Below are 22,173 nucleotides of genomic sequence, written 5' to 3' on the forward strand. Positions count from 1 at the left end.
ATGGACATTGTAAACAGGGATAAACAGAGAGTAGTGGGTACCTGCAACACACTGCCAGGGGTAGTGGTTGAAACAGATGCAATAGAGTTATTTAAGAGGCTTTGACTGAATTCAGCCATTGAGGAAGCATTGTGCAAATGTAGAAATGTAGGAAGATAAGGAAATGCACTAAGAGAAAGCACCAAGGTGATTAGTCAGCTAAATGATCGGATGTGTAACACTTCGACCTGAAACATTAACTCCATTTCTCTTCCCACAGATGCAGCCTGACTGCTGAATATTTCATGCATCTGACAACTTTGCTCTTGTATTTGTAATTTGTGCTTAATGACATACTGAGATCACTGGGACTTACAATGGGTCACAAAGATGGTTAAATGCAAAACAATTATTCAAAGGAAGTAAATGAAACAAATGTACTACTATTTAAAATTAATTTTACCTTAAACGTTAGGGGCAAAGTTAAATCTTGAACCAAAATCTTAAATCAGAGGGACCCCCATACATGTTATTTTTCTCTGGCTTGTAATGCAAACATTTAGCCAGAACATTTTGAATAAATGCTTCCAGAAAAAAATGCTTCAAAGCAAGAAATGCATAAATTAAAGGTATAAAATTATTCTCAAGCTCAATGTACTATAAAGTCTAATGCATGGATTTTGTTTTTTGGAAATCCTTAGAAAAGATTCATTACCTGTTCTCTGAGGATTTCTGCTTCCCGTTCTTTCCTTTCTCTGCAAAAGATTTTCAAAATTTAAAACAGGCAAGATCTCAGTTTCAGATCAGATTGTTTAGGTGAATGGAATATTAACATCTTGAAGAACATGACCTAGGGAGAGCTGGCAGCTTCTAAAGACGGGTCTCTGACAGATCAACATAATGATGTCAGAAATTAATAGCTTGGTTTCTCACCGTGCAAACATTCATACATACTGTATACTACATCTAGCGTATTTTTGTCAGTCTTAACAGTTTAGACATACTTCTGCTACATAAATAGTCTTAACTGTATTCGGTGAGACTACTGGTTCACTAATGCTGCATTTAAAATTGCATCTTAAATGTCAATTAACCTTCCTATTAAAATGATTAAACAACAAGTATACAGTTCACTGAAAAGAACTGTGCAAGTTGACAGGGTTGTGAAGTAATTTAGCTTGCTGGCCTTCATCAGCCAGGACATCGAGTTCAGGAACAGAGACATTATGCTGGAGTTGTACAATTCCACTGGTGAGGAGCACCTGAGTACTGTGTACAATTTTCATAACCCTTATGTAGTCAAGCTGGAAAGGTACAGAACTGCCCGGACTAAAGGGCCTGAGTTACCAGGAGAGGCTGCCTACGCTGGATTGTTATTTCCAAAATCAAGGCGACTCACAGAAGATTATAAAATCATGGGGATCTGAATCATGTCAGGGTCTTTTCTCAGGGCTGTGAAATCCAAAATTAAAGGGCATAGATACAAGATAAAATGGGGGAGAAATTTAAAGAGAGCCGAGAGATAACTTCTCTATGCAGACGGTAATCAGTGCATGAGATGAGCTGCCAAAGGAAGTGGTTGAGGTGGATACAAATGCAATATTTGAGAAGGATTTCGATGGGTATATGGATTGTAAGGGCTTGGAGGTTTATGGTCTGACGGGCCTGTTTCTGTAATGCATTAGTCTAAAAATCTCTGATACTTTAAAAAAGTGAATCACGAGTAGACTAATTGCTGGGGTGAGATAGGCATGTCTCAGATGCTAACCTTTCTTCCTGCTCTTTCCTGCTCTGCTCCTCTTGCTGCTTTTTATTTTCCATTAGCTGTCTGTAGAGTCTGCGAGTCAGCTGACCCCGTCGGTGGGCCTGCAGCGTTATCGTGGCAGTTCGTACAAGCTGGAACTTTCTTTTCCAGAAGAAAGCGCGATAGTTTTTCTGAATGACCACAACCATATCCCGCATCTTTTTGTATTGCTTCCTGTTTTGGGGAGAAAATTAATTTCTTAAAGAGAGATATCTATGCTCACCTTGCAAAAAGCTATTTTAAAAGGATTTAAATGAAATTAATGGAGATCATTTTTACAATTACATTTTTCTGACTTAGTAACAAAATTATACAGCATTGAAACAGACACTATGGCCCAACACATCTACGGTGGCCACTGCGCCTGTCTGCATAAATCCCACTTGCCTGCATTAAAACAACATCTCTTTATACCTTTCTTATTTTAAATTCCTCCCTCTGACACTTCATTCCAGATACCAGTGACTCTTTACATGAAAAATCTACCCGTCAGATCCTCATAAACCTCATCCCTCTCACCTTTACACCATGCGCTCTGGATTCGGACACCAGTACAATGGGATATAGAAACTGTCTATTGACTCTAACTATACATAATTATATTGCTATCATATCAGCTTTTAGCCTACCTTGCTTCAGGGAAAACAATCCCAGCTTGTCTAATCTCTCCTGATAGCTCACTCCTTCCAATCTAGACATGACGCTGTGAAACTTTTGAGAATCCAACTCTTATAGGTAATGTCTACACCTAAGAGGGCAAGCATATATATGCCTTTCCTCACCACCCTGTCCACTCACTTCCATTACATTGCTTTGCCTGACTATGATTTTATTGATACCTTTATTCCATGCTCCAGTTAGAGAGTTATGTTCACACTCTGGATGATTGAGTTCATCCCAGCTGTCAGGCAGCCATTTATGCTAACCCTGCAATAATTTTATTTAATTCTCACCACATTCTCTTTAATTTGACTCCAATTCTACCACCCACCCACACAGAAGGGGGAAGTCACAGCGGCAATAACCTGCCCTTTTGTGGGATGTGGGAGTTAACTAGAGCACCCAGGAAAAGCCAGAAGGAGATGGAGAAAAGCCCACAGAAATTAATAAATAAAATATAATTAAAATATTCAACCTTCCCAGACTCTTACCTTGCTAGATAGCCAAGGACATGAGCTTGTATGATCATGGCAGATTTATAAACTTCAACACTGCGATGTTTCTCTAGCTTATGCTCCAGGGACTCACGTATGAAAACCTGCAAAGAACGTGTGCAAGGCATGTTATCATCCAACTAAATGAAATTACCTTCTCACCTTAAAAAAAAGGCATCAATACTTATCAGGTTGGGCAGCAGCTGTGGAGATAGAAAGAGTGTTAAAATTTTAAGTTGAAGATCCTTCATCAGAAGTTGGAAGGTGAGAAAGCAACATGTTTTAGTTTCCAGAGAAGGGAAAGGGTGCAGTAAACCACAGTACAGGGAATTCCAAGAGAACCTAGAATCCAGGCCTCAGCCAGATCAAGATGATACAGATGGTGCTGGTGCAACGCGAGAGAGGGGACTGAAGGAGACGCATCTCAGCCAGTGTCTACCAGTCAAATCTAAAAAGGGAACAGAAACCATTGAGGATGAGCACATGACACAAACAAAAACTCTAGAGAGAGAAGCTAAGTTTTGTTAAGTCACTTTAGAAGAACAGGTGGTAGTGAATTCAACAGTACTTCAAAAACAAAAATCAAACTCAGAAACAGGAAATTTGAAAGAAAACCTGAAAAAAACTGTCCAGTTGTTGACAAAACATCATCAATGTGAAACGCTCTTCATTTCCCTTCCACAGGTACTGCCTGATGTTGAGTGTTTCCAGAGGTTTTTGTTTGCTTCACATTGTCATCTTCTGGGTTTTAAAAATTTTAGATCTTCCTGTCTTTTCTGTATGAGTCAGCCGGAATGATGGCAGGTCGGAGGGACCAAGTGGTCTACTCCTGTGTGAACCACTTCAGTTACATGCGCTAGCATGAACTTGTGGTCAAAGGAGGAGCACAGTATTTGCCAACCACTTTGCAATCAGATCCCTTCAAAGAACTAGCAACTCCTGTGGTAAGAACTTCCATTATTCTGCTGTTCAGAGGCATCCAGCGGTTATGATTTAATTGATATGGCTGGTAGCCAGTCACATTAAAGACCCCTTCAACAGCGTTCTATAGAGCAAAAAGCAAAACTTTATTTAACTGCTTAAACATTGTACAGTGAAAATGAACATTGGAAAATCCATACGATTAAGGTAGTGGCTGAATGAACTCTTCAAAACTTGTAAAAGAATACCCTCCTGTTCTGACATATAAATGTATACAATTAGTGTTTGTTGCACCAGATAATTAGCTGAATGATAAATGTAATTGAATATACTGGTAGAAGCTCACTAAACCCATAGGTTATACAATCATTGTAATTGAGTGAACTTTTAGAAGCTCACTAAATCCATAGGTTTTAAAGGCCATGTTTTTCAAAACATAGAACAGGGTAGCACAGGAACAGGCTCTTTGGCCCAAGATGCTGTGTGAAAGTAACTAGTAAACCAGTAATTAAAAGCCTATCTAAACAAGTTCATATGCAAGTTTATATCCTTCCATTCTCTGCACATCCGAGAGCCTGTTACACAACTGTATTGTAAATGCTTCCACCAATATCCCAGCTGTGCATTCCAGGCACCCAATGAAGCTTGCCCTACACATTTCATTTGAAATTCAGCCACCCCACCTCCCACCCTGTGGAGAAAGATGCCAGCTGCCCACTCTACACATGCTTCTCATAATCTTATAAATTTCTATCAGGTCACATTTTAAAACGGCATTGTGTTTTGTAAGGAAAAGTGAATCACTGACAGTGTTCTCTGCCAAACCAACATACCCAGCATGGAGACTAAAGTTAAACTCCTTCAGGAAGACCATTTCCCTCCCCGCACTAACCCAACATCAGCTTCCTGAAACACACACACACAATTCTGTCCTCCAACATGGGAAGATATTATCAGGAAGACAGAAGAAATTCAAGGCAAGCTTCTCTGAAGAAATGCAACATCCTCACTGATTCCTGGAAATCCCTGGCCCGTGACTGCTCTAAGTGGAGAAGCAGCATTTGAGACGGAGTTGATAACCTCTATTAGCAGCTGATGGTGAGAGGAACTGATCACCTGACCACCTACCCATCACTCTGGGTGGAGTATGTCAGTTGCACATAATTGTTACTGAATAAAACTGACTGACCAAAAGCGAAATACCTACAGATTCTAGAGGTCCGAAATAAATCAGAAAATTGTTGGGAAAACACAGCATATCTAAATGGGCATCTTTCTTCAAATCCTCCCAAAGTTAATTAAAATTATTACAAATTAAACTCAAATGCCAAAGGAATTTCTTCAAAACTAGAATAGTTATCGGTCCTTAAAAAATAACTGAGAAGACTAATAAAAGATTTTTCTTAAATTTACTGTGATATTAAGCCAAGAGATAATGTTAGCTATTCATAATTTGCACATTGTTTTAGAGTGGTTGTTGTGTTTATTTGCAACTCTTCCAGCTGATCACTGGATGGCCGAATATAATTCAGAGAAATAGTTATTTCTTGCTAACCCGCCTCCCTACCTTGGTTTTACCAAGTTGCCAGTCTGTTCCGGTGTTATCATAGAAATAAAGTAGTGCAGCACATTTCCCCTTGAAATCATCAGGTAAGGAGAGATTCCTCATCAACACCTTGTACCTGAGGAGAAAAAAAAGTAAACCAATAAACTCTGCTTTTTCTCCAGTACATCATCCTGAAATTTCACTAGAATTCTCTCTCTTCAGACTCTCTTCCCACCATTACAGACATTTACACTACACACTGCATCCGCAAAGCAAACAGCATTATGAAGGACCCCACGCACCCCTCATACAAACTCTTCTCCCTCCTGCCGTCTGGGAAAAGGCTCTGAAGGACTTGGGCTCTCATGACCAGACTATGTAACAGTTTCTTGCCCCAAGCTATCAGACTCCTCAGAGATATCCAGAGCCTGGACTGACACCTTACTGCCCTATTGGCTTGTTTATTATAATGCCTGCACTATTTTGTGCACTTTATACAGTCCTGGGTAGGTCTGCAGTCTAGTGTAGTTTATTTTCTGTGTTGTTTTTAACGTAGTTCAGTCTAGCTTTTGTACTATGTCATGTAACACCATGGTCCTGAAAAAAACTGTCTCATTTTTACTATGTACTGTACCAGCAGTTATGGTTGAAATGACAATAAAAGTGACTTGACTTGAAGAACAGTCTGATGGTAAGAGGAGAAATGGGGTTCACCGTTTCCCCAATATGCCAGACAACTGGGACAGTTACCATCTTCTCACAGAGGCACAGGTTAATGCTGTTAATCACAACATACAACCTTTTCCTATCAACGTCAGCTTTTGCTTCTTGAACAAAAATACCAACTTTTACTTCTACTTTAAAACTGGCATCAAAATTGGTGAGAAATTGTGGCCCCTTCATGATGCAGTGTGAATGAAATAATCTGAAAATAGAAAAATCCTTTGATTTCAAAATAAATGCATTAAAGTACAATTCACAATTCACATGGACACAAGCCTTGTGGCTCATCAAATTTGTGCCAACTGCCAAGCACCATTTACACTAATCCTGTTTTATTCTCTCCACATCGCAACAACTCCTCCAGAATCTACCACTTAACTAAACACTGAGGGCAACATATAATGGCCAAATTAACCTATCAGCGAGACACTTTGTAGATGCTGGAAATTTGGAGCAACACACATGAAATGTTGGAGGAATGAAGTCAGGGAAATGAACAGCTGACGTTTTGTGTTGAGACCCCTTATCAGGACTGGAAAGTAAGGGAGTAGAAGCCAGGATTAAAAGGTAGAGGAAGGAAGCGGCCAGTGGGATGTGGGAGGAACCGGAGCACCTGAAACAAACCCATGCTGTCACAGGGAGAACGTGCACACTCCACACAGGTCTCTGGAGCTGCAAGACTACAGTCAGCATTCTCCTCTTTCATTGCCTGCAGGTGGTCAAACCTTGCAGACTGAGATGTGATCACTTAGGCCCCAAAATCCACCTTTTGTGGATAGGGAAATTCATTTCTTGCAATCTTCAGCATTACTTATACCTCACAAGCTTTAAACTGTGTTTTATTAAATTAGGCTAAATTGCAAGGCAAGCAAGATATTGTGGGAAGGCTAAATTGCAGGCTAGCAAAGTATTGTGGAAGCACTTCTAGTTATTCTGAACAGGTAGATAGAGGGACTTCACTCTAACACCTTCTTGATGGAATGTTCATAGTATTCATTTAAAAATTAAAATTTTCCTAATTGTACACATCTCTCTCTGCCACTGTGACTTCACTCCTGTAACTAAAATGGAGTACCACTTGCTATTCTCAGAACACCCAATGTACCAGGGGATGGGGGGAGAGTGCGAGAGGGCAAGGAGTCTGACCATCCGCACAATACCACAGAGAGTGAGACAGAGCCTGAGAATGCACACAGTGTACTGGGGAGAGGGAGTGAGTCTTTCCTTTAAGATCTCTTAAATCTTAAATATCTCAAGAAGGGATAAAACCCTCTAATGATCTCTTCAACCTTCCAAATTTAGACTCTGGTGCATTCCATTGCTATACTATCAGTCATGTATTCTGCTGGTGATGCCCTTTAAAAGGAATTCAACACCTTGAACCACATTCACTACTTTTCCATAACAATCCATCTCTTTGGCAATAGCTTTCATCACTAAGATTCACCTGATGCTGTTCCCAAGAAGCATTCGGTAATTTTTGCAGTGTTAAGGCTATATTGCTTAAGAGGACGCGATGGGCCAATTTGGTTCACTGTTGAACAAATTACTTCCTTTTGGGGGTCAACTAAGAAACCAGTCTATGGAATAAATCCTCGTAACATTGGCCAGAAAGAGCGACAGTTTAGAAATCAGTGAATTTAATTGAATCGTGGACAAATCACACATGTGACCTGTGGCCAATGACACTGGAATACAATATTTGAATTGATGATAATGGATATAAAAGTGAGCTCTTCATGTGTGCTGGCAGCAGCAACTTTGAAGAATAACCAGTGCAGATACAGGCATGAGCGACCCTGAGTGGAACACGTGGTGAGTGAATCGGGACTACGAGGAACAACTCCTTTGCCCTGGTAATACCTTTGCTATTCTTTAACTATTCAAGAGAGGCGGGAAAACAAGGTGTACACACAAGGTATTTAGTGTATGAATTTACATAGTTTAAATAAAGGTACTTGTCGGTAAACACAGATCTCTCTGTGCCTCACTGATCATTGTTACAAGGGGTGATTCTTATAACAATAACACGCAGCAAGTTATCAATGATAGAGTCGTTCTCTCACAGCTTCAGTGAGCACGGTTTCATTCTGACCTCTGGTGTTGTCTTTATGGTCTTTGCACATTCTCCTCATGACTATATGGACTTCCTCTCACACTTCACTACGTGCTGTAAGATATATTACCCCTATTTTAGGTGGGCAGAGAGTTGATAGGCACGTGAATGAGAATAGGGTGCTGGCAAATAACTGGGGGAATGGGATTAATGGCTTTGCTTGAAGGAGCAGCACAGACTCAGTGGGCCAAATGGCCTCATAGCATCTTTAAAACATAAAAATAAGATAAAAATTAGAAAATATGATCAAACAGCAATACGCATTAATTTTAAGTTACAAATAATACCTTCTGATTCGTTCATTGAACCAGCCACCCTCAACCAGTTGCTTCTAGCCTTCAGTTGCCTTGTTGTGTTTTTATTAAATTTATTAAAGATTAAAAAAAAAATACCTTCTGTGAAAGTCATGGAACTGTCTCCTGACTGGGAATCCAGCTTGTCGTATTTTCACAGTTTCTAGCATCCCTGAGTACCTCAACTGATTTAAAACCACCGTTTGGTCAAACTGATCCGGCATCTGAAAGGACAGAAAATGAGAGTCATCTACTTGACAGCTATAGTGCACCAATACTCAGAAACATTACCCTGTATTACCTCATCAATTATTAACCCTTCAGTGACTGGAATTTGTGACGCCAATTTAAATCAAAACTTCCTTGGCCAATCAATGTATTGTAGAAAGTACAGCAGACAACATAATTTAATTGCTTGATCAGAATTTAACACTTAGTAAAAATAATAAAATCAAATGTAGATAATTGGTGGCTAGAAGTAATGTGCCGACAGAAGCTGGGTCTCAAAACTTCCCCAGTAAAGATAACATCACCTGCCACAATTCACAATAGGCAAAAAAGAGATTATTATAAATTTAAATATTTAGTGTCAGCTTTGGAACTAGTAAATTGTTGATTGTTGTCACATATACTAAGGTGCAGTGAAAAACTTGTTTTCTATTCCATCCATACAGAATATTTCATTACAACAGTGCATTGCCCTTGTACATTAAAAGTGAAGGAGGATGACAAGTTATTCAGTCATTTCTGTTAATGGTTCATTGCAGCAATATTGCTGGTGGATTATTGCCCTTGCAAAACAAAATGCATCATTGACTTTCATGGAACCAAACTTCAGCAATGCCTGATGTGTTGACACCCCTACGTATAAATGAGCTGCTAAATATTATTCAACTCAAACATCTGATGTGCGTACATGTTCACGCCTGTGAATGACAGAACTACTTCCCTCTCTCTCCATGTTTAGAAATTGTTCTTTTTTATTAGTCTTTGTGCTTCTGATACCGTTCATCACAGCACTGTGGAGGTGTGGACACCACATGGAATGATTCCTCTATGATGAATGAAAGGAGCAAATGACCTATATTTGCTCCTAATTCTCATGCTTTTATTAAATGTGGAACTGATAGAGGGGAGAAAGAATAATCATATTTTCTCCCTACACGCTTCCAAAGCAATTTATCCATCATTTTCTTTTCTGTATCCTATTTATATTCCCTGATTCACTGAACATTATGATCAATTGGCAAACACAATGACTGAGCAGCAAAACAAATGTGGGCAAGACCCTAACTTTTAGAAGGAAAATTGGGCTTTCATAGTTCATTCAGAACAGCTATTACTGTTCATAAGGAGGATAAATCTGGGACACAATATCTGTGCTATCACATTAAGAGGTTTTCTCTTTCGATTACCCTTGCACATCAAACTTGATTGTTTCCTACTGGAATCAGTATTTTTTTTATCTCACTGCCCTGCTTGGAAAGTCAAAGTACAACGACCTGTCCATTCTTGTACATTTTCATAACAGAAACCTTCTGTTCACAGCACGAATCTGTTCACTAACAAAAAAAACAGGCGCGAACACATCGAGAGAAACGTCAAGTGCTGCTGGAAGATTATCAACTCGGTGAAAGATGGCTAAAACGTACTGGGTCTTCCAGCACAGTAAGTTGCCCATAACAGATGCTGTCATATTGCAGGAGTACATGCTGAGGGATGCAACGAAGCTTGGTGTGGCCAATGTAGGGGCTCTGAAAAAGGAGCATGTGATAGAGCCCTTTTAACTACTATTTGTGGAGGGATGGAGTCAGGTGGGGAAGCACTATAAAAATTGAGATGGTGTATCACTCTAGGGGATGACAAATGACAAAGGTGCTATGGTTTAAACGATGCTGATCATGAATGCAAAAGGTTCTTCACTGCTTATTCTTATGTATTTTTAGAAACATAGAAAACCTACAGCACAATACAGGCCCTTTGGCCCACAAAGCTGTGCTTAACATGTCCTTACCGTAGAAATTACCTAGGGCAGTGGTGCCCAACCACCGGGCCGCGGACTGGTACCGAAAGCACATGCTACTGGGCTGCGAGGAAATGATATGATTTGGCGATATGAGTCAGCTGCTTTGCGGGACTTTGCGGTGGTTGGGGACCACTGACCTAGGGTTACCCATAGCTCTCTATTTTTCTAAGCTCTATTTTTATGATGAATAAAGTTTATTTCTGAAATTTTTAAAAATGGATCACATCACTGACCCTTCTACTCTCCAGTCTCTAAACGAGACTCCAGGATGGTATGTTGCCTCCCTGGTGCAAGGGTCAAGGATGTCTCTGAGCGGCTGCAGAACACTCTGGAATGGGAGGGTGAACAACCAGTGGTCGTGGTGCACATAGGTACCAACGATATAGGTAAAAAACCGGATGAGGTCCTACAAAGTGAATTTAGGGAGTTAGGAGATAAACTAAAAGTAGGACCACAAAGGTAATAATCTCTGGATTACTACCAGTGCCACATGCTAGTCGGAGTAGAAATAGGAGGATATTTCAGATGAATACGTGGCTTGAAAAATGGTGCAAGGGGGAGGGATTCAAATTTCTGGGGCTTTGGAACCAGTTCTGGGGGAGGTGGGACCGGTATAAACAGGACGGTCTGCACCTGGGCTGGGCTGGAACCAATGACCTAGGGGGAGCGTTTGCTACTGCTGTTCAGGAGGCTTTAAACTAATGTGACAGGGGGATGGGAACAAGTGCAGAGAGACAGAGGGGTGTAAAATGAGGGTGGAAGCAAAAAGTAGTAAGGTGAAAAGTAAAAGTGGCAGGCAGGCAAATCCAGGGCAAAAATCAAAAAGGGCCATTTTTCAACATAATTGTATAAGGGCTAAGAGTGTTGTAAAAACAAGCCTGAAGGCTTTGTGTGTCAATGCGAGGAGCATTCGTAACAAGGTGGATGAATTGAATGTGCAGATAGTTATTAAAGAATATGATATAGTTGGGATCACAGAGACATGGCTCCAGGGTGACCAAGGATGGGAGCTCAACATCCAGGGATATTCAATATTCAGGAGGGATAGACAGGAAAGAAAAGGAGGTGGGGTAGCATTGCTGGTCAGAGAGGAGATTAACGCAATAGAAAGGAAGGACATTAGCCTGGAGGATGTGGTATCGATATGGGTAGAGCTGCATAACACTAAGGGGCAGAAAACACTGGTGGGAGTTGTGTACAGGCCACCTAACAATAGTAGTGAGGTTGGGGATGGCATTAAACAGGAAATTAGAAATGTATGCAATAAAGGAACAGTAGTTATAATGGGTGACTTCAATCTACATATAGATTGGGTGAAACAAATTGGTAAGGGTGCTGAGGAAGAGGATTTCTTGGAATGTATGCGGGATGGTTTTCTGAACCAACATGTCGAGGAACCAACTAGACAGCAGGCCATTCTAGATTGGGTATTGAGCAATGAGGAAGGGTTAATTAGCAATCTTGTCGTGTGAGGCCCCTTGGGTAAGAGTGACCATAATATGGTGGAATTCTTCATTAAGATGGAGAGTGACATAGTTAATTCAGAAACAAAGGTTCTGAACTTAAAGAAGGGTAACTTTGAAGGTATGAGACGTGAATTAGCTAAGATAGACTGGCAAATGATACTTAAAGGGTTGATGGTGGATATGCAATGGCAAGCATTTAAAGATCGCATGGATGAACTACAACAATTGTTCATCCCAGTTTGGCAAAAGAATAAACCAGGGAAGGTAGTGCACCCGTGGCTGACAAGGGAAATTAGGGATAGTATCAAGTCCAAAGAAGAAACATATAAATTAGCAAAAAAAAAGCAGCACACCTGAGGACTGGGAGAAATTCAGAGACCAGCAGAGGAGGACAAAAGGCTTAATTAGGAAAGGGAAAAAAGATTACGAGAAAAAGCTGTCAGGGAACATAAAAACTGACTGTAAAAGCTTTTATAGATACGTGAAAAGAAAAAGATTGGTCAAGACAAATGTAGGTCCTTTACAGTCAGAAACAGGTGAATTGATCATAGGGAACAAAGACATGGCAGACCAATTGAATAACTACTTTTGTTCTGTCTTCACTAAGGATGACATAAATAATCTTCCGGAAATAGTAAGGGACCGAGGGTCCAGTGAGATGGAGGAACTGAGGGAAATACATGTTAGTAGGGAAGTGGTGTTAGGTAAATTGAAGGGATTAAAGACAGATAAATCCCCAGGGCCAGATGGTCTGCATCCCAGAGTGCTTAAGGAAGTAGCCCAAGAAATAGTGGATGCATTAGTGATCATTTTTCAAAACTCCTTAGATTCTGGATTAGTTCCTGAGGATTGAAGGGTGGCTAATGTAACCCCACTTTTTAAAAAAGGAGGGAGAGAAAAACCGGGGAATTATAGACCGGTTAGTCTGACATCGGTGGTGGGGAAAATGCTAGAGTCGGTTATCAAAGATGTGATAACAGCACATTTGGAAAGCAGTGAAATCATCGGACAAAGTCAGCATGGATTTGTGAAAGGAAAATCATGTCTGACGAATCTTATAGAATTTTTTGAAGATGTAACTAGTAGAGTGGATAGGGGAGAGCCAGTGGATGTGGTATATTTAGATTTTCAAAAGGCTTTTGACAAGGTCCCACACAGGAGATTAGCGTGCAAACTTAAAGCACATGGTATTGGGGGTATGGTATTGATGTGGATAGAGAATTGGTTGGCAGACAGGAAGCAAAGAGTGGGAGTAAATAGGACCTTTTCAGAATGGCAGGCAGTGACTAGTGGGGTACCTCAAGGCTCAGTGCTGGGACCCTAGTTGTTTACAATATATATTAATGATTTAGATGAGGGAATTAAATGCAGCATCTCCAAGTTTGCAGATGACATGAAGCTGGGCGGCGGTGTTAGCTGTGAGGAGGATGCTAAGAGGATGCAGGGTGACTTGGATAGGTTAGGTGAGTGGGCAAATTCATGGCAGATGCAATTTAATGTGGATAAATGTGAGGTTATCCACTTTGGTTGCAAGAACAGGAAAACAGATTATTATCTGAACGGTGGCCGATTAGGAAAAGGGGAGGTGCAATGAGACCTGGATGTCATTGTACACCAGTCATTGAAGGTGTACAGCAGGCGGTGAAAAAGGGAAATGGTATGTTGGCATTCATAGCAAAAGAATTTGAGTACAGGAGCAGGGAGGTTCTACTGCAGTAGTACAAGGCCTTGGTGAGACCGCACCTAGAATATTGTGTGCAGTTCTGGTCCCCTAATCTGAGGAAAGACATTCTTGCCATAGAGGGAGTACAGAGAGGGTTCACCAGATCGATTCCTGGGATGGCAGGACTTTCATATGAAGAAAGACTGGATCGACTAGGCTTATACTCACTGGAATTTAGAAGATTGAGGGGGAATTTTATTGAAACATATAAAATTCTAAAGGGATTGGACAGGCTAGATGCAGGAAGATTGTTTCCGATGTTGGGGAAGTCCAGAACGAGGGGTCACAGTTTAAGGATAAAGGGGAAGCCTTTTAGGACTGAGATGAGGAAAAACTTCTTCACACAGAGAGTGGTGAATCTGTGGAATTTTCTGCCACAGGAAACAGTTGAGGCCAGTTCACTGGCTATATTTAAGAGGAAGTTAGATATGGCCCTTGTGGCTAAAGGGATCAGGGGGTATGGAGAGAAAGCTGGTACAGGGTTCTGAGTTGGATGATCAGCCATGATCGTACTGAATGGCGGTGCAGGCTCGAAGGGCCAAACAGCCTACTCCTGCACCTATTTTCTATGTTTCTATGTTTACTCTCCTTTGAATAGTGTCATGAGACCTTTTGTGTTGAACTGAAAGAGCAAATGCTCAATATTAATTTCTGAAAGACCTGGCAAAAATGATAACCAGGTAGACCTGCTGGCAGTGTCTGTACATGATGCATTTACTGGGAAATGCCTGCAGTTGTCAATCAGCCAGTATTTGTCTCAGTACACTTAAGTCTGGGACATGACACATGCATACTGATGCGGAAGAGAATATCTTCCAGCATGCTGCACTGATGAACCGAATCAATTAACTTGCTTCATAGATCCTTCCCCAGAAAGCTTGAACTCAGTGGGATCTGGGGGCATTGGAGAACATTGAGAGTTTGATAGGTGACATAGATTAATTATGCAGATTTGTGGGTGGTGGTTGCTCTAGTCCATTTCTACATTGTGGGAAACCCTGCTGTGGAGTCTTCACAAATTCATTACAATACTATACATCAAAAAAGTAGTGGTGTATTTGAAAGGAAGATAACACATGGAGTTGTCAAGCATCTGCTATGGAATGAATGGTCCAATCATTGTTTCAAAGCTGGCATTCCATGGAACTCCTTTATCCACAAGGACCACAGTATGTCCACACACAGATCCACAACAATGTCAATAAATGAACATTACTCTTTGACTAGAGAATTGTGCCTTTTTAAAGTCACAAAATTAAATTAGTTATTGATAGGCCAAGTTATTTGGAGACTAATTCTTATTAGGAATGACAGGGAGTTTAGGCAGAAGGCTTTGTTTTCTTGAGATTGGCAAACAACAATAATACTGCTTGTTTCAAAGACAATTCTTTCCCATCTTTACTTTGCCAAGTGTGATGGGAACAAACCAGGTGCAAGTAGTTCCTGCAGCATTGTCTAGCCTAGTCAGTCTGGTGATGAATTGTTTTAAATGTAAAATTCTGATTTGTCCCTCCATCTCAAAACCTACCATGGCTGGGTTGCAAATTGGACAAATATATCTGTCAGCGGGTGTGTCTGTGTGCCTGTGATTTATGCTCACAACTTGACACAGAGAGAGCAGGATAACTGATCTTCACTGGCCCTCCTGTTGGCTTCATTATTTTTTGTGCCATGCCCATCTCTGCGAAAGCACTATTTTACATCTGGGTCATTAATTTGTGTCTGCAGCAAATGCTGAAGCTTCATGTAAGAAAAAATACTGCAGAAAAAAAAATCTAGGTACTTTTCTCCCTTTCCAGTTCCAACTCCATAGGAATAAAAGATTTAGAGTGCACATTTTAAAGGAGCCCTATTCTCTGAACTGATAGCTCATTGCAAAGAATCATGGCAAGATTCAAAGTAAAGAGGGGTTGTTTCCAAATCAAATACAATAAAACCTAAAGTTAAATAAAGTTCTGTATTTGTGGCTACAGAGGCCTTTTGATAACTTAGCGCCAAAGGACAGATGGCTGCAAGTTGTCACTGGAATGTTGTCACGTCCTTGCACTCAAAAGGAGGTATGTTTAATGTATGACAACTTTTAAACATTCTCCCGTAACAACCTCATGTTTCTAGGAAACAGTAGGTCAAATAACACCAGAGGCCAGAATATTCCCATCCCTTGGTAAACCTGGATAAATAAAAGACGCTTTCGTACTACATTTTGAAATTTACCATTTACTGCAATATAGTCACAATAGCTTTTGTTAACATGTACACAATCTAAAATGATTGCTATTTGTCCACTTGGAGCAAGTTCTAGAACATGTTTGTTAAAAACAAACTAGTTCCATTCAGATTAAGAGAACTACTCATCAACAAAAGATATCAAAAATTGTTTCTATTCAATATATTTACAAAGCAATAGATTTCTCATCCATCTTCTCATATTGGCAGTTACTTATATGATTGTGCTGTTGGACCAAAATATATAATTGGCTATGAAAAGCTACTCTCAAGTATTGCAGTGTGGGATCTGTCTGAGTTTGTCTGCATACCTCATGCGAGCAGCTTTCCTTGTCATGTAAGTTTGGAGAACAGCAAGCTGCTGAAACTAAAGTGCTAATCGATAACATGCACGCATCTCTGACACCAGCCTAGCAGATGAGCAGCATCCAGTTTCAACGACTTCAGTCTGCATTTTTTATTTCACCTTCCTTATCACAAGGTACTAAAGCTGTTTTTGACACTATCAATAGATGAATCAATATTTTTTTTCTTAACACTGCTTTTAATTTTCCAGCACAAAACCATATTTGATTAGCTCTTCTGTACTTAAAAATCGAGTGACTCACAAAAAAAGGCATCAGAATGAGTTAAAAAGCTCAAAGTAGATTATGTGCCAACATTACAGAAGGGAGGAATTGCTCTCGTTTCCCAGTCTCTCATTTACAATGCGGTTCATGAAGTGGTATCAACCTTCAAGTTATTGTTAACCTTTGAATAATTTGCAAACTTGTACATTTATCAATCTGGATATCTCTGCTAGAGATAGGAAATGGTAATGAGAATAAAAACAAGGTGAAACGACATAGGCTTTATCTCTCATCTCTGTGGTGAAGTTATGAACGAGCTGATTGTTCTCAATGAGAGACTAACAATGACGTAACTCATAGTTCCCTCATCCAAGCCAGCACGTTCTGTTGGACTGTTATAAGCAGCAGTCATGAGTTTAAAGCTAAGATAACCACCATTGTATATTTGCTCACTGCCATTTATTGTGTGAATCCATACACAGTGGCAAAATAGCAAAGAGCAGCCGGCACCTTTGGACCTTTTCATAGTAAGTCACTGCTTTCAATAGGTGAAAGCTGAAGAAAAAAGTTTAAATTAAAACAAAACAAACATGCACAGCAGGCCAACCAATTTATTGAATGATGGCAGTATAATGAAATTAACTTACATTCCCAAGGAGATTTTTACAAGATGTGGTCAACTACTGTCGAAATCTGCTTTGCAATGATGAAATGCAGTTAGTCCTTGCATTGAAGTCACAGTGAAACTGCTAATAATTTAAATCGAGCTTTGATGCTCAACTATATTGACAACTAAAATTTAATGCTTTGAATTTAGTGCTCTTTTCACCGGACCACCGTAGTGATGTAGTAGTTAAAGTGCCAAAAAATAAAGATAGTTACTTAGTTATGAAAACCAAAGATGTGGACCAATACTTGATTAGTTTTATAAAAATACAGTAAATTGACCAAAAAAAATCCAGTACAATAATTAAGTGATTCAGAATTTTGAAGAGAAACACAAGCTATGTTAGCACTGGAGTAACTTCACGCAAGTTCATTGCACAAGTTATCAAGTTACAGCAACAGGTAGAATACACTTCACAAATGCAGTAGCAGAAGTACAATGTTATCAAGCTCCCTGCTGCATCTTCTCCCACTCTCCTAAACAGTACCAAAGCTTTGTCGTTTATTAACATATGCTTGGAACAGAATGACCCTCACATACCTTGATTTGCTCAGTATCTGGTTCTAGAAGTAGCAGCACTGAACTTCTAAATATCCACTAGCAGCTGGTAATTGAGTTGGAACACAGCTTGGTTGTGTCTCCTTTATTCTTCTTACTGAAAGAACAGAAACTACCTCAATAGAAACTGTTGCAGATTTTACTGGCTTACAGGAATCCAATTCGCCTTTTGAGATTTGCACCTCCTATATAAATTTTTTCTTCAAATGCAGAAGAATTTTCTGAACAATTTTCTGGATACTAAAACAAAATTCACTACATTTTTTTAATGAAAAGGGCAAACAAGTGGTCTTGCAGCAAACTGCTCATAGACACAGAGTCAATGGACTCGCCTTCATCTCCTCATTTCACTTTCCAATGAACCACTGGCACAGACCCACACAACCACCTCGCTCGTGTTCCCTAGGCAACCCCAGAAAAGAACAATTTGATTGTTGCAATCATTAGCATTTCTGTTGTAAAAATGTTCAACTGGAGTTTAGGGACACCAGAGGAAAACTTTTCCACTTGGTCAGTACTTAGACTCATTAGCCAGACATATTGGAAAATAGGATATTTTTTGCTTAATATACATTTGATTTGGGTTTAAAGTATTTGTATAAGACACATTCGTTTCAGCCTTTCTATGCTTTTGCAGCTCAAAACTAGAATAAATAAGGTGACTTTTCCCCTTACATTTCATCCTACTCACCAAAAAAAATCATGAATTGGTAAATATGGGAAGCATAATGTTAATTTTAACAATAGATGATTGCTGGCACATGTCTCTCAGCAGAAGAAAATATCACAATAAAATCCTGAGCCCTGAAATTAAACAAGTGGCGGTGTAAATCCCTCAACAGTTTCCACACTCCTCACCACATCCAAGCCCAAAAATCCATCAAGAGAGGTTTGCAATGGTTCAAAGAGTTCCTTTCTTAGCTTGGATTAACTTCCAGCTGGGGTTAAAAGCAATACCACAGGTGAGCTGAGACTCAATCGTCCAAGTTCACTTCAAACACACACATTTTTCCTGTACGTGTAGTATGTTAAACTCCCTTTCCTATGCACATGATCAATTTTCAAGCTTTCTTGCATGGCACCAAGACAAGCACACCAAGGCTGAGCTATATGACGCCATTTTATACACATTTTTCAGGACAACTATTGCCAGGTTTGTGAACTTGAGAATTAAAAAAAAAATCAGGTGAGAGGGCTTACAAGCTCCAGTGAACCTCAACTCCCATTAAATTGTTAGGGATGAAACGAGAGAGTGTACACTATCCCATTGGAATCTTTCCACAATATACCAAGTACAAACTGCCAAGTATTTGGAATGTAGGCAGCATCGGCTCAGGAGGTCTAAAGATGGGATATGAATGACAGTACCTCTCCCTCACTATTATCATGCCCCTGATCCACTTCAGAAGCAACAATGCCACACAAACTGTTACCATTAAGTTTACAGATGATGACCCATTCAGCTTGTGATCCACTGATGGGAGTTTTAACCTAATCACAGCATCAGGGGAAAATGCATTCTTTAATTTGATAAATAATGTTTTATTTTTGTCCTAATTGTTTTCTTTCTAATAAAATTGTGTATAATTTATGTTTTTCTTGTGAATGCTGCTTATGTGATGCTATGGCAAGTTAAGTTTTCCCATTACATTTGTACATCCATGTATTTGTGAACACGACAATTAACTCACCTTGACTTTAAACATTGAATAAAGATGACCATGAAGTCAATTATTATAAAATTCTTTCAACTTCACAAATGGAAAACTGCCTTGCACACACTGTTTGGCCAAGAAATAGATTCAAATTTACAGTAATATGGCTGAGATACATGCTTGCACACTGAAGTGACCCTGCAAGGGGCTATGATCATAGCCAATGAGCATGGGTAGTAAGTTGGGTGGTATATCGGATCAGATGGTTTATTATTGTCACAGAATCAAGATAAGCTTTAGTTTGCATGCCAGACAGATGATTCCATATATAATTACACTGAGGTAGTCAAAAGAACAGACTAGTGTTGCTGTAGCAGAGAAAATGCAAAGACCACTCAATCAAGATGTTTTCACTCAGCACATGAGAGCGCCTGACAACAGTGGGATAAAAGCAGTCCTTGCATCTGGTAGTACCACCTCTACAAACCAGATATCCCAACATGAAAGGATATATTTTTTAAAATGCAAAGCAAAAGTTTCTCATTAGATATACAACACCCAAAAGTTCTCATCACTAGCTCACGAGTACAGGTTCACGTAAAAGGCAATTTGCTGCTTCAATAATTATATATTTGCCACTGAAGGAAAAGAAAATCGCTGTAAGTGTTTTACCCAAAGCATAAACTGGGCTCATAAGTACTAGCAAGATCCAGATCCCATTAAACTTACTTTCTGCACATTGGGTTTGACGCATCGGACAAAAAACGGATTTGATGTGCTTAATGTAGCCATTAGCGAATGAAGTGAGTTCTGAAAAATACGTAAAGAAATAGTTACAGCTTTCAAAGTAATTAATTCAACCTACAGGCTTTATGATGTTTACTTTCATGAACAAATCATGAATATTTTACTATGTATTCTCTTCAACAAAGATACTCTGATATACTGTGTTGCCTTTCACTTCTCTGACGTTTCTGTAACCTCCTACATTATCCCAACAAAGTCTGAAATAAACTCAAGGAACAGCACATCATCTTCTGTCCAGACATGGTACAGCCTGTCTTCATATCAAATTGCAACTATCTGCACTTTGGCTTGAGTCGAGAGGTCCACATTCCCTTGTGAGCTAACGTGCTCCTGGCTTAGGTTCAGTGAGCTGCACTGGAATGCAACATGCTTAAGAACACAGTAGAGCACAACACTACTTACCAGCCTTTTCAAGCCAGAAATCCAAAAGACATGAAATGTTATTGTACGTGTACAATCTTTCATTCTGAAATACTGTGATTGAAAGCCCCTCTTACGTCTGTGCTGATAGACCCTCATCAACATAAAAGTAACAATCCCATTTTGGTAAAAATGACACTGAGGTCTCAACTTAAAGCAGCATTGCAGATTGGGGAAGGTTTTAGGGTGCCAGGTGTGCCTCTCAAGGCAACTGCTCCCACAGCCTCAATAACTGAGTTACTGGTGAACGGCAGTCCACCCAATGTGTTGGTGCTGGATGCCCGGCCATGGCAATGCCACTGAATGCCACAGGTAGGTCGTTGGATTGCCTGAAAATCGGAAACTACAGATGCTGGAAATATGAAATAAAAGCAGAAATTGCAGAAAATGAGCAGCATCAATGGAGAGAGAAATGGATTTAACATTCCAGACTGCACACTTTTCATCAGAACTGAAAAACAGAAAGCATGCGGGGAAGGAATAGATAGGACAAAGAAAGTATATCTGATTTTGTGAGTTCTGGGTTGTTGTAAATGAAGTCTCTATTTAATGTCTTTGAGCCAGCTGGAGGCCCTCCAAGGCTGAACCAGGAATAAGGGATTTTTTTTGTGGGGGGTGGGGGGGGGGGGTGTGTGTGGAGAAGGAATGTGAGCCTGAATTCTGGGTGAAAGCCACCAACAAAATTGGACTTCCTGTCTTTCTCAATAGAAGCATCCAACTAACTACCATTTGGGTTCCTTGTCCAAATTGTTCATGGCTGTTATACTTTATACATTTTAAAGTATGAAACTTGCTTAATGAAGATTAGGTGGCCAAGTTAACATCCTGCCCTGTGTAGACAATCTCTTAGCTCATAGCCACATCCACTCAGGTGCAGCTTCAGGGTATGGCAATCTGCAGAGAGCCACCACTTCTCTAATGGCCTGCCAAAAGTTGGATAGCTTCCAGCATGACTTCCAGCGGTAAGTACCTCACCTTAAAGAGATTTGAGCCTGGGTTTGATTACCTTTGGCACAGTTCAAGCTGGCATTTGCCATTCTGGAAGGGATGCCCACGATAATGATCATGATAATTAGCTCTGATTCACGGTGCAACCACCATGAACTCAGTCTGGTGCTTGCTGCTTTAACATCATAAGTTGTGCTTCCTATTTTCCAGTATAATCCAATCTTACTCTGTAGATTTTGACTCATCTTGATCATTCAACAGCACTTTACTGATTTTGGTTGCAGACACAGAGCATACACACAAAAGAAAACCAATGGAGATTATATTAACCTTGAACTGAGAGCTGACAGTTGGCTTTCGATGTTTGGTTCCAGATTTAAGTGTCTCCTCATTATTCTTGCTTGATGTATACTCGACTAAGTCATAGACGAAATCCAGTCTGAAATAATGAATATAATTATGAATGCCCAAGGCTAGGAATACATACTTTTCAATCTGACCATACCAGAAGGTTACTTCTGCAATAACTGTCCTAAATGAAAGGCAGGCCAGTGGAGGAAAGTGTGACCTGA

General features: G+C 40.0%; 1 protein-coding gene across 1 annotated transcript in view; it reads right to left on the bottom strand.

The window, feature by feature from the left end:
* myo10 (myosin X) overlaps positions 1-22,173 on the bottom strand; it is a 264,144-nt gene that overhangs the window by 34,111 nt on the left and 207,860 nt on the right. Inside the window, exons 18-24 of the mRNA XM_073023868.1 lie at positions 21,932-22,040; positions 20,156-20,236; positions 8,636-8,760; positions 5,426-5,540; positions 2,935-3,041; positions 1,748-1,957; positions 695-734 (exon numbers count right to left, since the gene is read on the bottom strand). Of these exons, the coding sequence (XP_072879969.1) occupies positions 695-734; positions 1,748-1,957; positions 2,935-3,041; positions 5,426-5,540; positions 8,636-8,760; positions 20,156-20,236; positions 21,932-22,040 (787 nt within the window). The remainder of the gene's footprint in view (positions 1-694; positions 735-1,747; positions 1,958-2,934; positions 3,042-5,425; positions 5,541-8,635; positions 8,761-20,155; positions 20,237-21,931; positions 22,041-22,173) is intronic.

This window comes from Hemitrygon akajei, chromosome 20 (genome assembly GCF_048418815.1).
Source record: "Hemitrygon akajei chromosome 20, sHemAka1.3, whole genome shotgun sequence".
NCBI lineage: Eukaryota > Metazoa > Chordata > Chondrichthyes > Myliobatiformes > Dasyatidae > Hemitrygon > Hemitrygon akajei.